General features: G+C 51.2%; 1 protein-coding gene across 1 annotated transcript in view; it reads right to left on the bottom strand.

Annotated features, from left to right (window-relative positions):
- Positions 1–17,299, bottom strand: part of xirp2a (xin actin binding repeat containing 2a) — a 38,365-nt gene that overhangs the window by 12,526 nt on the left and 8,540 nt on the right. Inside the window, 3 exon segments of the mRNA XM_084668756.1 lie at positions 1,068–1,199; positions 3,356–3,519; positions 11,272–11,383. Of these exon segments, the coding sequence (XP_084524882.1) occupies positions 1,068–1,199; positions 3,356–3,519; positions 11,272–11,383 (408 nt within the window).

The raw sequence follows: 17,299 nt of genomic DNA, 5'->3' as shown, positions 1-17,299 counted from the left end.
CTACACATCAATCTAGCAGATGCTTTCCCTCAGGGGGGATTCGAACCTGTGACCTTTTGAATTGCGGTCAAATGCTGTGACCACTGAGCTATAGCCATCTCCTCAGGCACACAGACAGACAGGCAGATATACTTGACTCATTTACATTGTTTGCTTGTTTTGGAATAAGGCTTGAACGATACAAGCATTGGCAGGGTATCTGCATTTTAAACCATCTCCCCAGATCTGCACCACATCAACAAAGCCGTTTCACTCACTGTGCAGTTTGTCTTACAGCAAACGTTAAACAGGCGTAATCCGCTTCCCTACAATGTGTAAGACACTCCCAGATAGAGTCCTTAAGTTTCACCTCAGGAACAGCACACAACCAAATCCCCTCCTACATCTCCCCTCCCTGTCTCTAGCAATAATTCAGTATTCCCCTGGGTAGGGCTGCCCTGGATGACTGTAACTTGTTTTCTTGCTTGGCTGAGCAGATCAGCCAGTGAGCTCAGGTGACATTCCTACACGCATCTTGCATGCTGACTCATTTCACACCTTCAGCCTACTGACTCCCACAGTCTCTCGCCCACGAAGGAAGCTGACTGTTGCAAAGATGCACTCCTTAACTTCTGTTTCCACTCAACAGAAAGGCTTCAAAGGAAGTAAAAGTTTGTCATCCGATTAAACTAAACGAGGGGGAGAAAAAAACGCTCATCAGAGGCGTGTCCAGCTGTGTCTGTTTTCCAACAGCATCGTTAGAGGAAACCAGTTTAGCAGATCTGCACCTTTTTTTCTTATGGGTGGGATGTTATGATGTGTGTGTGAGTGTGTATATGCATCTGTCTGTGGGGGTGTACCTGTCTATATGTGTGTGTCTGCTAACAGGGTGTGTGTCTGCTAGCAGGGTGTGTGTGTGTCTGTGAGCAGGGTGTGTGTGTGTGTCTGTGTGTGTCTGTGAGCAGGGTGTGTGTGTGTGTGTGTCTGTGTGTGTCTGTGAGCAGGGTGTGTGTGTGTCTGTTAGCAGGGTGTGTGTGTGTGTCTGTGAGCAGGGTGTGTGTGTGTGTGAGCAGGGTGTGTGTCCGTACCTGGACGGTTCTCTGCTGGTAGTGGACATGTGTGGCGGTGCTCTGAGAGGAAGAGGAGACCTCGTGAGTCTCAAACTGCTTCTTCACGCTGGCCAGCCCCCCGGGCAGCGAACATGCCTCCTCCTCCATCACCTGCGTCCAGGACAAGACGGATCAGTTAAACCCTTAGGTGCTGCACACGCACACTCCACCCACCCACACCTCCACCCACACCTCCACCCACACCTCCACCCACACCTCCACCCACACCTCCACCCACCCACACCTCCACCCACACCTCCACCCACCCACACCTCCACCCACACCTCCACCCACCGCAGCTCCGCCCACACGCACGCTGAAAGCAGGATGGTCTGTATTTTGGGGGGTTGTTGAGGGAGACGTTTATCTGTCGTGGAGTCATCTGCACACTGGATCAGATCCTGTGAGGCTGTGCGTGCTGAGGGGTGGGTCTCCTCCTGTGTTAGGGTCTGTGAGGCTGTGCGTGCTGAGGGGTGGGTCTCCTCCTGTGTTAGGGTCTGTGAGGCTGTGTGTGCTGAGGGGTGGGTCTCCTCCTGTGTTAGGGTCTGTGAGGATGTGTGTGCTGAGGGGTGGGTCTCCTCCTGGAGGACGGCTTGTGACAGTGATGTCATTATGGCTCTACCCCATCTGGTTGTGTTCTGGCTGTCTTGTTTTCCTAATATGGGGTTGGATTTTTCCAGAAATGGTCTTGTAGGTATAAAGCTGTCTCTCTCTTCTAAGCTGTATGACTCCTGTCTTGCACGACCCGGAAGTCTAAACAGCATTTGAGAGTAACATGATGGAAACCTCTAAATGTTTTGACTTCTGAATGACTTCTGACTGAATACGAATCCCTAAGCTTAACCAAACCAAACAAACTGTGTGATCATAGATTCTCAGCCACTGGCTGTTACACACCCCGTCGTCACGAGCAACAGCCGGACAGTTTCTGCTGAAACATTCCCCGTCCAGATTTCGTCTGGCACCCAGACTGTCTGCTTGTCGCATCCCTGGGACCTGGAAGCCCCTCCCCCTCAGCTGTCACCAGGCACCACACAAGGGTCAACTGAGGTCACGACCTCTGGCCTGCGTTAGTGACCTTTAGCCTGCGCTAATGACCGACCAGGCAGCTGAGGAACAGCGCAGTGCTGCAATCAGCTCGTTCTCTTAAACGATCTATTGCCAGGCTGAATAGCTTTTCACAAAATAAAGGACCCTGACCCATAAATTCACAGTTGGAAGTTGGCAGATATGGGAAGTAACAAATTAAAAATAATTTGTAACTGTATTTTTGAGTATTTTTGAAGTTGACAAAATATTTTTGAAAATAAAGTTTTAAAAAAAATAATGGGGGGAGGAGGGGTTAAAAAATATTTGCAAAAAAAAAAGTTCTGAAAAAAGGTTTGAAAGGTTGAGTCGCAACTCAACCAATGAACACAATTTCGAAAAGCTTTCCGTAATGTTAATTGAACATTAAACGCAGGGATTTTCTAACAAAATATTCTAAATCAATCCTGCGACAGAGGCACAGCATCTGCATCTAAATGCCCAGAAAACAAAAATCTGCAAATTGACGTTTTAATTTGCATCTAATGGTGAGGAAGCGTCAGTGCAACAGAGCAGATCCCAGAACCGAGAGACAAGCACCTGAGAGCCTGAAGCACTTTCAGCATCAACATCTTAATGCACAAACCTGCATTAGCAGCCATCCCTCTGCACCCAGTAATGACGGACAGCAGAGGCTGCTTCTACAATTGCTTTTCTCTGTTTAGTTTGTCTCAAATAGCTGTTTAGATTCTCTCAAATAGCGACTGGGGACAACATTGTCCTCCTATGTGTTGTAAATTTTAACCGCAGTAACTGAAACCTCCTCACTGTTTTACTACAGTGACTTACACGTCAGTGTATCAGTCTGTTTTCCTCTACTGGATGGAGGGTCGTTCTCCCTCACCTGAGACCATGGCCTCACTGTGTGTCCACTTTGTTACTCCTCACATCCCTGTGGAGGTGCCCCCCCCACCCAGCCCCCCAACACCCCCTTACCTCCAGCCCCCCAATCCAGCCCCCCAACACCCCCTTACCTCCAGCCCCCCAATCCAGCCCCCCAACACCCCCTTACCTCCGGGCCCCCAATCCAGCCCCCCAACACCCCCTTACCTCCAGGCCCAAGCTTCAGTCCCCCTCAAGCCTCCCCAGCCCCTCCCTCCTTAACAGCCTCCTCCCTCCTCACCCCCCTCCTCACCCCCCTCCTCACCCCCTCCTCACCCCCCTCCCCACCCCTTCCTCACCCCTGTAGCTGAGCTGGGCTCTCTCTTGGTTGCTGCAGCCTGGTATAGGGCCATGCGCTCCTTCAGGGAGATGAGCTCTGCCTCTTCTCTATGGTCAGCTTGGCTCCTGGGGCTCTGCCCCTCCTCTGGACGATCTGACCGCCGACCACCTGGGCTGCCCGCAGCTACTCACACACACACACACACACACACACACAAACGTACACACAAACAAATGTCAGGATACTGTTCTGTTTTTTGTTCATGTGTGTGTCAGTGAGTGTGTGTGTCAGTGTGTGTGTGTGTCAGTGAGTGTGTGTGTCAGTGAGTGTGTGTGTCAGTGAGTGTGTGAGCTCTGTGCTCATAGTCCTTCATAACTTATGTATGATGTTAAATGCAGGATTTATATGAAAGAAGCCAACCTATCTCTGCTGGAATTTTGATATTACAGTGTTCTCATTATACACTAAACTGAGTCTTATGGCACCATAAAAGCTGGCACGTGTTTTCAAGAAAATAATTGGTCTTCAGAGACGCTTTCAAAATATCCTACGTATCAATCATTCCTGGAAACAAATGCATGGTCACGTGGAAGGAACATGTGGTCTATGTTTAGACATAGACAAGAAATACATCTAGTTGAGTAGAGCATTTGTATCCCTTATAGTTCACTGAAGACAGACACACGATTCAATTTGATAAACTGCATGTACTGCAACGTACGGAACTGTATCAAGCGACCTCCTTCCACAAAGAACAAAGTAAAATATTTTTCCTCAAACTGAAAAGCTAAATCACATCAACCCTACAGTGTGTAGCAATAAAAGTAGCGATTATCTAACAGGGGCTTGACCACAGTAAAAATACCATCAGCCACTGAGAGCTTGCCGTATATCTGTGGACCGTTCTGAAAGATGTCCATCTATCCTCTAGACAGACTCACTGTGGGCGCTGAGGGAAGAGATCACTCACGCCAAATTAGAGCCTCTCACCGATTGGTCAGCTCTTGCCCGGTGGACGTCAAATTAGAGATGCCTATTGATTTCTATCTGACGATAGGATCATTAAGGCAGAAAGAGCCTCATCTACCAAGGCCTGGACAACCCCCCACCGTGACCCTTCTGGCGTCGAAGCGCCAACAACAAACAGGGCTCTAAGGGGGGCGGAAATTCAAACTGACTTTCTCTCATTACCAGCTTTCGCCATCACCTTTTGGCTTTTATAAAGTCAGACGATCCTCAAATAGCTTGGTCGATGTTTATTTGTTCTTGGGTCACGTAAACGTAAAACATGATCTGGTGTCTTTAAGCACCTCTGCTACATCGACATCAACAGATGATCGGCGTGTGTCACATAGGTCACGACTGACCTTTGTGATGTTTCGTACGTAGCATCACACTTCATCCTTTTTCTAGTATTGTTGAGGTAGTGTCTGAAACAATGTGCTGGACTAGTTCACTGTTCAGGGGACGTGAATGTTCCTGGAAATGTTCTCCACGCTTGACATTTCTCATACCAGAAATATCCAGCTCTCTTGTTTTAGAACATCTACAAATACAGAACTCGTCCTATTCCTGGAATCGGAAGGTTGTCCAAGTGGACTGTCGGTTCAGGACCACAGACGCTGGGCCGAAGCTTATCTTTGTCTGGCCAACCATGTGACGAAATCGCGTTGTCATGAATCCGACACTATTTTAGTTTCTACTCTGCAGTCGGCATATCGGGGTAAACCAATCGCCTCGCAGAAGCAGGAGAAGGCGGTACGACGGACCAGCACAGCAACGACCGAAAATAAACAGGGTTTTACCCGACATCCCATAAACCCAGACACCCGACACCACGGGTCTCGTGTAACGCAACGGCCGTTCGACACAGGGATGTAAAGATAATGTCCTCATTCATCACCGAGGGGGAGAAGGCCTCCCGTCATGGGCTGAGTCTGTCAATGGGGCAGGATCACTGTAATGTCACCCAACAGTGACAACAGTCCTGGGGAATGTTAGGAGGCCGTGGAATGGGGAATTCGGAGCTTGCGAAGCACTGAGGTGAGCCTCAGCAAAGGAGCTCTCGCAACATCAAATCCCTCCTTTTAATAACCCAGCCTTTCTGACGACTCCTGTTTCCCTGAGAAGGAGATGAAAGGTGTGTGTGTGTGTGTGTCAGTCTGTATGTTTTGCCGTGTACGTGTGTGTGTTTGTGTGTACACTTGCATGTTGTCTAAAGAGAAGAAAGGTCAAGCACAAGGACTCCTCATAAGACTGCGTATCTCTGCAGGCTATAAAAGGCCTCTTCTCTCGAGAACAGCTACTCACCGTTGTTTAATTAGTGATTTAAACGGCTTTCAGAGATGATAACGCACTCAAATGGTTTACCGGTTAGGACGCTGTAATCTATAAGCAGCTTAGAGCTTGTTTGCATTTCGATATTGCCATCAGAGAAGCACGGAGGGCTATTCGCTGGAGGGCATGTGTGTTCTTGCTTAGCGTCCCTTCGCCTGTGTGTGGCAGAGTGTGTTTAAACCCTCCAGACCCAGATCTCCTCCAGGGATTACCTCTTCATCTCTGACCTGAGGGACCGCCATGCCTTCAGCCGCCTGTGGCCAGGCAGGGACGGGGAGGTCAGGAGAGGGAGATGGAGGGATGGAGAGGGATGGAGGGAGACAGGGAGGGATGGAGAGGGATGGAGGGAGACAGGGAGGGGTGGAGAGGGTGGTGGGAGACAGCGAGGCGTGGAGAGGGTGGTGGGAGACAGGGAGAGGTGGAGGGGGGGGGAGGGAGACAGGGAGACGTGGAGAGGGGGGGAGGGAGACAGGGAGAGGTGGAGAGGGGGGAGGGAGAGATGGAGGGGTGAAGGGAGACAGGGAGGGGTGGAGAGGGGTGTAGGGAGAGAAGGAGGGAGAGAAAGACATGAGTGGGAGACAGCAGGGCACAGGGGGGGGGGGGAATAAGGGGAAATGCACGGCTCTGCGGCGATGGCAAACCAAGCCCGCGGGCGCCAGTGACCCCACTGTCACATCCTGCTACATCGCTTCCTGTAAATATCTGTAGGGGTTCGCCGTGTCGCTATCTAGCTAGCCTCTGTGGAACAACCTGGTCCTGAGGTGAACTTTGGAGCAAAACACCGGTGTCTGGTGACGGCTTCTGCCTAGACACACGTCTGTGTTTTCCCCTCAGCCTGCCCTCTGGCTGCGGAGTAGGACTAGTACATCAACTTATTCTATATTCTAGTCCAGGGTGGCCTGGACTTTTGGCTGACAAGGGCTGAAAAGCAGCCAAAAAGTCTAACGCAGCTAATTGAAATGTCAGTTCCGAAGGGGGATTTTTTTTCCTCAAAGCGGCAAAAAGGAAAAACAGAGGATTATTAGGCTGTCTGACGGATCAAGAGAAGCCAGAGGACGACCCTGGCGTGTCTCTCTGTGTATCACCCTGACTGCACACACACACACACACACACACAAAACACTGCAAATGTTTTAAAAAGTCAGGGGCTATAGCTGTGGAGGTGCGGGCACCTCTTCTGCATGCTAAACACATCGTCCACACAGACACACGACACATGGAACCCAGACCTTCTGACTTCAAACCCTCTGTGGATCTGTCCTTTACAAACCACACTCCAAACATGAAACACACCACCAACACCCGACACGCTGTCGATCTGAAGCCGCTGCTCACTCAGGGACTGGCCACACTCAGAGACCTTGATCTTGGTTTTGCCGAGTCATTCAACATCATCAGTCGACCCACACTCACAGCTCACTGGGCCCCTCTGTCACCACAGCCACAGCGACCGTCTTACCTTACGTCCTCGCTCTACGCCTCAGTCCACTGCCGTGAATATGTATTACAGTTCAGTACGTAAAGGGTTGTATCAGAAGACGATAGAATCCCAGGAAAAGGAAAGGTCTTGGCTTAGGCGTAGGAGTGGGTTGGTCACCAGGTCTGAACCCAGGGAGAGAAGTAAGAGTTGGGGAAGAGAGACAGACGGTTGGAGACCAGCTCCAGGAGTGAAGGCTAGCACTGCTATGGGCTCTAGCAGACAGTGACAGCTGATTTTATTTTAGATCCCCCCCCCCTCTCGATCCCCCCAAAGACGGAGCTGAGGTGGAGGGCGTAGGGGGTGAGAGGGGGGGGGGGGGGCAGAGGGGGTGAGAGGGGGGGGGGGCTTTTTTTAGACAAGGTACCCCACATGCTCTTAACCTTATGTCACAGGAACCTAAGAGTCTGTGACGCCTGCCTCTCACCAGAGGTCAGAGCAGACCTCTCACATCCACGTGTTTAGAGATATTTCGCATATTTGTATACCGTCAGGGAAAACATTGCGTTCCGCTCTGCTAGTGCTGAAAAGTAAAAGTCAAGTCTCGTGGGGGCTAGTCGATTGAATCGGAAGCAAACTGGAACCTCTCGATAATGAAGGGTGGTGGTTTGAACAAGAGCGAGGCGAGGAAATTGGGGGAGATTGGACTGAGGGCACCTGCGTTCTAGGGACCTCTGTGGTGGACATCATCCCAGATGGAGGGATTCTGTCGCCAGATGGACAGGAGTGTGCTAAACACAGCCAGGCTGCCTCTCACATCTGGAGCCCTGCTAACACAACACTGTGATGTGTGTGTGTGCGAACATCATGTGTGTGTGTGTGCGTACATCATGTGTGTGTGTGTGCGTACATCATGTGTGTGTGTGTACGTATGACTGTGATATGTGTGTGTTTCTTTGTGTGTTCCGTGTGTGTTTGTGCATGTGTGTGGTGTGTGCGTGTGTCAGTGTGTGTGTGTGTTACCTATGTTTCAATCTAAACATGAAGTTGCTCAATAAATCCACTCTGCAGTTATTTCTGAGTGGGTTACTGAATGAGTGATCATACACTGAACGCACTCAGGCATGGATGAATAAACCCGACATACTGACAGCTGTAGCAGCAGGAGGACCACTAGATGGCCGGTACGTCCAGCAGCCTTCAGTCACACTGTTGCTGGTTCACGTCAGGTGACTCAGGTCAGGTGACTCAGGTCAGGTAACACAGCCAGCTCTCTCCAGTCACTCACACCAATGTTTCCTCAAAACTGAAAACTGTTTCTCTGTTTCTAAATTGATCGAGCTCTCGCCCCGCTCTCCCCCTCCCCCTCTCTCTCTCTCTCTCTCTCTCTCTCTCTCTCTCTCTCTCTCTCTCTCTCTCTCTTCACCTGGAGGGAGAGAGAGAGAGCCTTCACCAGCCTTGGCCTTGTCTCTGTTACACCACTACAGTGAGTCAGGGAATCAGTCAGGGAGTCAGTCAGGGAGTTAGTCAGGGAGTCAGTCAGGGAGTCAGTCAGGAAGTTAGTCAGGGAGTCAGTCAGGAAGTTAGTCAGGGAGTCACTCAGTTAATGAGTCAAGGAGTCAGTCAATGAGTAGGTGAGTCAGCCAGTCAACCACCAAAGCCATACACAACACAAATCCTGATAGAAGTGAGAGCTAGCTTATATTCTGTTTTTGTAACCCCTGCCTCTAACAGCCTGCCTTCCAGCCCTGCTGCCTGACTCTAACCCTGCCTCTAACAGCCTGCCTTCCAGCCCTGCTGTCTGACTCTAACCCTGCCTCTAACAGCCTGCCTTCCAGCCCTGCTGTCTGACTCTAACCCTACCTCTAACAGCCTGCCTCCCAGCCCTGCTGCCTGACTCTAACCCTGCCTCTAACAGCCTGCCTCCAAGCCCTGCTGCCTGACTCTAACCCTGCCTCTAACAGCCTTCCTCCAAGCCCTGCTGCCTGACTCTAACCCTGCCTCTAACAGCCTGCCTCTCAGCCCTGCTGCCTGACTCTAACTCTGCCTCTAACAGCCTGCCTCTAACAGCCTGCCTTCCAGACCCCCCCCCCCCACTCAGACAAACAGAGAGCAAGCATTATTGTTTCCTGGCCGTGATGAGAGTGCTCCCTGGAGCAGCGGTGCGGCGAGCAGAGCAGGGTCATCTGGCTGCTGGGAAACATGCACTCAGCCTGGTCATCTGGATGTCCTGTTCTGTGTGTGTGAAGTAAACCAACAGCCCTGGCATATCTGGTGTGAAACAGCAGATGACGTCCAGCTCAGGTGCGAGGCTAGGGTCTTCACCCGGAGGGTCAGGAAACAATTAAAACTCACAGATTTAAGATGTTTCCTTCCTCATGTATCTATCTGCGCCTGCTGAATCGATTTGCTAGCATTTAATGTTGAGGATTTAAGATTGCTGCAGATGGTTGCTAGGAGCACAGGCCTGGTTCGTGTGTGAATGCTTCTTGACTCCAAATGGGATTATTCCACCCTGAAAAATCAGTACTCCTCTTTGATCAAAGTCGAGATGGCTCAATACACCTTAATTAAGAATCACTTGATTATCGATTTACATTGCAAACAAACTTATTATTTTTGATCCGCAAAATATTTGGGGGAAATCTGAAAGGGAAAATCAGTACAAAAATATTTAGTAAAAAAAACACTAACAATTCTAAACACAACAAAATGTGTAAAAAAAAAAAAAAAAAGTTCGGTTCAGTTTCTGCTAAGAACATTTCAGCCACAATAATAGTTCTATTGTTCTGTTGGAGATTTTTCAACCCAACAGTCGTAACTATAGTGTGAAACCAAATGTGTCTCTGTGAAACAGAGGCTCTGTGAAGAGAGGTGGCTGCCTGTTTATACCCCAGGGAGTCATCCGCATCACTTTATTTAACTCTGGCTGGCTTGGCTCTGAGATGTCCCCTCTGTCACTCACTCTGCCCGCTAAATCACACAGTGCCATCCCAGACACTCCACTGTCAGCCTGTCAGCGAAGACAAAGGCCATCGTTTACACCAGTCCTCTGGGCTATAAAGTGTCCTCCACTTTTAGCCAGGACTGTGATTTAGAAGTGGAGAATGGTCAGGTAAGCCTTAAGGTCAAAGGTCAAGGAGAAGTCTTCACATGATGACCTGGTGACTTTTCAGATTTTCCCACTTCAGTCGTGTTGACTGAACCATCTGTAAAGAGTGTTTCTTTGCATGTGTTTGGGTCTTTGTGTGTGTGTGTGTGTGAGTGTGTGTCTTGTTTGTGTGCGTGGGTGGAGGGGTAGTCACACTCTCCTTCCCAGGCGGAGAGCTGTCAACATGTCAACATGTCCATCTGTCTGTGTCTCAGCTTGCTCCCAATCCATCCTTCACTCTCTCCTCTGACTCTCTCTCTCTCTCTTTTTCTCTTTTTCTCTCTCTCTCTCTCTCTCTCTCTCTCTCTCTCTCTCTCTCTCTCTCTCTCTCTCTCTCTCTCCCTCCCTCCCTCCCTCCCTCCCTCCCTCCCTCCCTCTCTCTCTCTCTCTCTCTCTCTCTCTCTCTCTCTCTCTCTCTCTCTCTCTCTCCCTCTACCCCTCCCTCCCTCTCCCTCTCCCTCTCCCTCTCCCTCTCCCTCTCCCTCTCCCTCTCCCTCTCCCTCTCCCTCTCCCTCTCCCTCTCCCTCTCCCTCTCTCTCTCTCTCTCTCTCTCTCTCTCTCCTTTCTGTCTGTCTGTCTGTCTGTCTGTCTGAGAAGCAGACAGTGATGTAGCTGTTGACAGACAGATTGACAGACAGACTGACAGACAGACAAGGTCACACAGTGTTGAAATATGAACCCTAAAACAACACTTTGGACATGACACTTTTCAGAAACCCAGAAAACCACAGAGCCACCACGCCCTCAGTTTCAGTGTAAAACAAATAAGCCTCTTTACAATGTCCGCACAGGTCCTGTGAGAGTACCAGAGATAAAACAATCCTTTCATTGAAAGTGTGAAACCCGGGTCCAACTCCGGGCCCTTTCCTGCATGTCCTCCCCTCTCTCTCCCTACATTTCCTGTCACTCTTCATAATCTGTCCGGTCAAAGCAGAAATGCCCTAAAACAACACCTTTAAAGTATAAAACCTAACATAAAACTCCCCAGAATGTCAGCTATTACAATACAGAAATGTAGTCTGGTACTTACAAGCACTGTGAGGTGAGGCCATTCTGTCTTTGTGTGGCGGTTCAGTCCTCTTGTCAAGCTGAGAAACACGAGGGTTTCTTCTGGATGTTGATGAGTGTATGACTCTTACTTCCTGGTTAGAGAGAGAGAGAGAGAGAGAGATAGAGACAGAGGGAGGGAGGGAGAGAAAGAGATCGTATCAGAGGAAACAGCTGTAGCTTCCCAGAGCTTGGTTGGAGAGTTGGTTGGACAGGCCACAGCCGCGCCCGAGCTGAAAAATGAACCGAGTGAAGTGACTTATAGGTGACATTGAACTCCTGTGTGCCAGCGGAACATTGTTGCTGATAGTCAGACTGTGTGCCGTGCAGCCAGCGTAAACACAGTGTGCAGTCAGAGCAGCAAACACAGACGACCTTGACAGGAACATGTAAAAAAGGTATCGACTGGAACGCTGACACAAACAATACCTGTGGGTGAATTCTAATGTGCGAGCTAACTTTCTGCCTTCCACTGAAGTCATCCCAGAGAGCCACAACAGCTAATGCTGGATAAAACGGATTATTGCGATGAGAACTGTGCCTCGGAATGGAAGGTGGGACATCCTTGAAGTGTGAAATATGCTTTCTCTGTGAGCGTTTTGTTGAACGTAGAAACCTTTTCTCGTGCTGGAAAGTCTTTTGAATCCTGTCTGTGGGGAACAAACAACACACAGGATTTTATTTTCTCCCTCAAACATTTGCAAATCAAATGTCTGCCCTGTGGCTTCCCTCCAAAAAGACCAGCAGCAATAGGCACAGTGTCAACAAACATACACCCACACACACCCACACACACACACACACATGCACACACACAAAAGCAAACACGCACGTGGACATTCTGTTTTGCAAACCCAAAACAATGCTTGATCCTTCCAACCCACTGCAGTCCCAGTCTCTGAGCACCAGGGGGTCTCTGTGGTAGCTGCCTCTCAGTTCCAACACCCTCGCTCAGACACACAACCCACCTGGAAAAAGACCTCCCTCTGGGGCATATTAGCAGCTGACTTCAACCACCCAGGTCTCTCTCTTCATAGCCCCAGAGCTACAGGCGATGAATAAACCTCAAAGCAACAAGCAACCTCCGCCCGGGGGTCCTGACCACTGACAGTCAGCGCTTCTGTGCTCGACGGCGGACCTGTGTTTGTCAGGTTATTTAATAACTCCATCTGAGCGCTGTGCTGACTCTGTGCTGTGTGGCACCGCGGCGAGGAAGTGTGACAGGCCCCGTGTGGATGGGACCCTCCTCTGTAGCGATGAGCAGAGGTGTGCCAGTCAGGAGCGAACGGACGCTCAGACCGGCCTCGTGTGGTCCTGGGCTGGAACACTCAGACCTGAGTCTGGACAGGAGAGTCTGACAGACTCCTGCCACACTGGGAACACCAGAGAGCACACGCACTGACACATGCTGGCAAACACACACAGAAACACACGCACACACAGAAACACACGCACACACAGAGACACACGCACACACAGAAACACACACACAGAAACACAGAGAGACACACACACACAGAAACACACACAAAGAATCACACCCACACACAATTACACACACACACACCTATTACCTTTGACAGCACCTCCATGGCAGGCTGTGAGGATTATACACACACACACCTGAGGTGACATGAAACATACTGGATGTCCGGAGCATTAGGCAGTAGCCTGCTGTCTGAGCCAGTAGCAGGAGCAGGGGTGCATCCCTAATGGCCTCTCTGTTCAGCGCTCAACAAGCAAACAGTCCTTCATGTGCTGTAGAGATCAGCCCTGACAGGGAACACTACCCCAGCATTGGGGAGGACTTCACAGCTTGATGCTGCAGAAAGCACCGGGAGAGGAAACAGCACTTGGCAAGTGGGAGGATTTTCAGATGTGAACTTCACCCTGAGAAATGTGTCTTCAGGCCCCGGGCGAAGGCACGGCCTTGTTAGTGAGAGGGATGTGGTGCATTGTGGGATATCAGGCTGTGACTTGCAGAGCAGGAGCTGGTCTCAGCTGGGGCTGGGGAGGAGAAGGGCTGGCAGCCTCCCTCCTCCTGTCAGCCTCACTCCTCCTGTCAGCCTCCCTCCTCCTGTCAGCCTCACTCCTCCTGTCAGCCTCCCTCCTCCTGTCAGCCTCGTTCCTCCTGTCAGCCTCCCTCCTCCTGTCAGCCTCCCTCCTCCTGTCAGCCTCGCTCCTCCTGTCAGCCTCCCTCCTCCTGTCAGCCTCGCTCCTCCTGTCAGCCTCCCTCCTCCTGTCAGCCTCACTCCTCCTGTCAGCCTCACTCCTCCTGTCAGCCTCACTCCTCCTGTCAGCCTCCCTCCTCCTGTCAGCCTCGTTCCTCCTGTCAGCCTCCCTCCTCCTGTCAGCCTCCCTCCTCCTGTCAGCCTCGCTCCTCCTGTCAGCCTCCCTCCTCCTGTCAGCCTCACTCCTCCTGTCAGCCTCACTCCTCCTGTCAGCCTCCCTCCTCCTGTCAGCCTCGCTCCTCCTGTCAGCCTCCCTCCTCCTGTCAGCCTCACTCCTCCTGTCAGCCTCGCTCCTCCTGTCAGCCTCGCTCCTCCTGTCAGCCTCGCTCCTCCTGTCAGCCTTGCTCCTCCTGTCAGCCTCACTCCTCCATTCAGCCTCCCTCCTCCTGTCAGCCTCACTCCTCCTGTCAGCCTCACTCCTCCTGTCAGCCTCCCTCCTCCTGTCAGCCTCACTCCTCCTGTCAGCCTCACTCCTCCTGTCAGCCTCCCTCCTCCTGTCAGCCTCACTCCTCCTGTCAGCCTCACTCCTCCTGTCAGCCTCACTCCTCCTGTCAGCCTCGTTCCTCCTGTCAGCCTCCCTCCTCCTGTCAGCCTCCCTCCTCCTGTCAGCCTCGCTCCTCCTGTCAGCCTCACTCCTCCTGTCAGCCTCCCTCCTCCTGTCAGCCTCCCTCCTCCTGTCAGCCTCCCTCCTCCTGTCAGCCTCCCTCCTCCTGTCAGCCTCACTCCTCCTGTCAGCCTCCCTCCTCCTGTCAGCCTCACTCCTCCTGTCAGCCTCACTCCTCCTGTCAGCCTCCCTCCTCCTGTCAGCCTCACTCCTCCTGTCAGCCTCACTCCTCCTGTCAGCCTCCCTCCTCCTGTCAGCCTCGCTCCTCCTGTCAGAGCTCTGGCTCCCTGGCCTCAGCTAGCCTCCGTACATTTCGCTGTGCTCCTAACTGAACACTTCCTCCTGCTCCGAGGGGACACCCATCCCTGCCTGTGACAGACTGACATATTTAATAAGCTACATGCTGCAGGAAATCTGTCTAAACACCGCCAGCCGGCCAGTTTAATCCGCCTTGCCAAAAAAAAAAAAACTCCTGATCCTCTTAAGAGTGGCTCACTAATGAAATCAATGCCACCAGCTACGGCCATTTCATGTGTGACATTAATGGTGACAGCACGTTCGGCGAGGCCGGCCGGGGAAGTGTCGGGGGAGCTGTGACAACGACTGGCTGTAATACGGAGGGGGGTGAGATTAGTGGGCGACATCTTGACCTGTCGTCTGCCCCCCCTCCACTAACACAGCTGATGTGCAGCTATTAAAGATGGATTCATCCAGGGTGGATCTCGGGGAGCTGTCGGTAGCTGGGCTCTGTGATGTGTGCAGTTTCTCCTGCCACAGTGCGGAGCAGGGGTGCTCATGGTTACCTGGGAGGATGACACTGCAGTTAACCTCTTTCTGTTTCCTGTCTGTTGTTATTGGCCTCTGGTTCCCTGTCCACGCTGGTGCAGGGTGACTGGCTGTGCTTCAGGGGGGATTGGATTCTCTCTCTCTCGCTTTCTCCATCTGCCTTACTTTCTCTCTCTCTATCTCTGCCACTTTCCCTATCCTCTCTCTCTTTCTCTTCCTTTCCCTCTCTCCCTCCACCTCCATCTACCCCATCCCCATTCTCTTTCTCCCTTCCTCTCAGTCTCAGTCTCAGTCTCCCTCCCTCCCTCCCTCCCTCCCTCCCTCCCTCCCTCCCTCCCTCCCTCCCTCCCTCCCTCCCTCCCTCCCTCCCTCCCTCCCTCCCTCCCTCCCTCCCTCCCTCCCTCCCTCCCTCCCTCCCTCCCTCCCTCCCTCCCTCCCTCCCTCTCTCCCTCTCTCTCTCTCTATTGGTATGTGTAGGACTCAGGCAGGTACACCATGTGACTACACTAAAGAGCGTAGCCAGGAACAGTGGCATATGACCGTTCTCTACAGAGATACAGCGCTTGATTTCAAATGACATGCTGCCTCACACCCACACACACACAGACACACACACACACACTAAATCACACACACACACCATTGGATAGGGTGAGATCATGTTGTGAAAGCTGCCTTATTGCTTGTCTGCCTCAACATGAAGAGAGCATATTCACACATGACTCACAGGCATCCAAACAAATCAACAAGGCAGGAGACAGAGAGGAGCAGCTGGCTTGCCAGGGAACACCCCCTCTCCCAGTGCTGCCCAGTCATCTGTATCCAACAACCCCCATCTCCAGCGCTTGATTAATGCTCAAGGGCAGCCCTCATGAGAAGATAATGGCAATGATTAGGTTTAATCCATCCTGAATCAAACAGGGTTATTCTACTGCTACTGTGACAGTATGTCTGTTAATTTAGTTTCGAGTGTATGCTATATTGGTCATTACTATTAAATGTGTGCATGTCCTTATCAGTGCTCTTCATGATGGTGTCGTTGCTGCTGGTTGTGATTGAGACTCCTTTATGATGATCATCTTGTTGTCTGCACCATGGGGCTGTTGTGTCACTTCCACACACACTGTGACTGCATGCCCTGGTTTTAGGGAATTTAAGGGGATTTTTTAATAGAGAATTAGGATTAAAACACTCCTTGTCAAGTTGCCAGTGCTAAAAGATAAATACTGTACTAATTTAACAGACGACTTTCCATCCAAAGCAACATAGGCTACTGTCCAGGGGGATTTGAACCTAACACCTCTTGAAGTACTCTAAACCTGAGTAAATCCCTCTCTAGCTATACCTGTCTGCTTGTTTTATTTTTCTCGTTTTTTTGTCTGTCAGTTTGAGTGATGGTGTTTGTGAATGTGGATAAGGCTCCCAGACTGCAAAGCAACTATGACATCATCTTGGTTCAGCTCAGTTGTCTATTGACTGTCCTCATTATTCCTCCAGGCAGGCCCGATGAGGCACAGACACATCAGACTCTCCTGAGCCAACACAGGCCTAGAAGAGAGGGTGAGGAGAGAGAGGACAGAGAAGGACCAGAGGACAGAGAGAAGGACCAGAGGACAGAGAGAAGGACCAGAGGACAGAGAGAAGGACCAGAGGACAGAGAAGGACCAGAGGACAGAGAGAAGGACCAGAGGACAGAGAGAAGGACCAGAGGACAGAGAGAAGGACCAGAGGACAGAGAGAAGGACCAGAGGACAGAGAGAAGGACCAGAGGACAGAGAATCAGAAAGGGATTTATTTGCCATTAAAGTTTGCACAATGTAAAAGGTAGAATTGTGTAGATGTAATGTGAAAGAAAGAGAGAGTCTGACAAGACTGGGGGGAAAAAGGAACAAGAGAGGGGGGGAGAGGGGGGATAGGGTTAGAGAGAAGAGACAGAGAGAGAGAGAGAGAGAGAGAGAGAGGAGAGAGAGAGAGAGAGAGAGAGAGAGAGAGAGAGAGAGAGAGAGAGAGAGAGAGAGAGAGAGAGAGAGAGAGAGAGAGAGAGAGAGAGAGAGAGAGAGAGAGAGAGAGAGAGAGAGAGAGAGAGAGAGAGAGAGAGAGAGAGAGAGAGAGAGAGAGAGAGAGAGAGAGAGAGAGAGAGAGAGAGAGAGAGAGAGAGAGAGGAGAGAGAGAGAGAGAGAGAGAGAGAGAGAGAGAGAGAGAGAGAGAGAGAGAGAGAGAGAGAGAGAGAGAGAGGAGGAGAGAGAGAGAGGAGAGAGAGAGGAGGGAGAGGGTGAGAGAGTGGAGAGGGAGAAGAGGGAGAGGAGGGAGAGGGTGAGAGAGAGGAAAGAGAGGGGGGAGGGAGTGGGTGAGGGTGAGAGAGAGGAGAGAGAGAAGAGGGAGAGGGTGAG

The sequence above is a fragment of the Hypomesus nipponensis genome, chromosome 12 (assembly GCF_054491055.1).
Source record: "Hypomesus nipponensis isolate SF chromosome 12, ASM5449105v1, whole genome shotgun sequence".
Lineage (NCBI taxonomy): Eukaryota > Metazoa > Chordata > Actinopteri > Osmeriformes > Osmeridae > Hypomesus > Hypomesus nipponensis.
The sequence above is the reverse complement of the archived record's forward strand: the minus strand, read 5'-3'. Positions and strand labels throughout refer to the sequence as shown.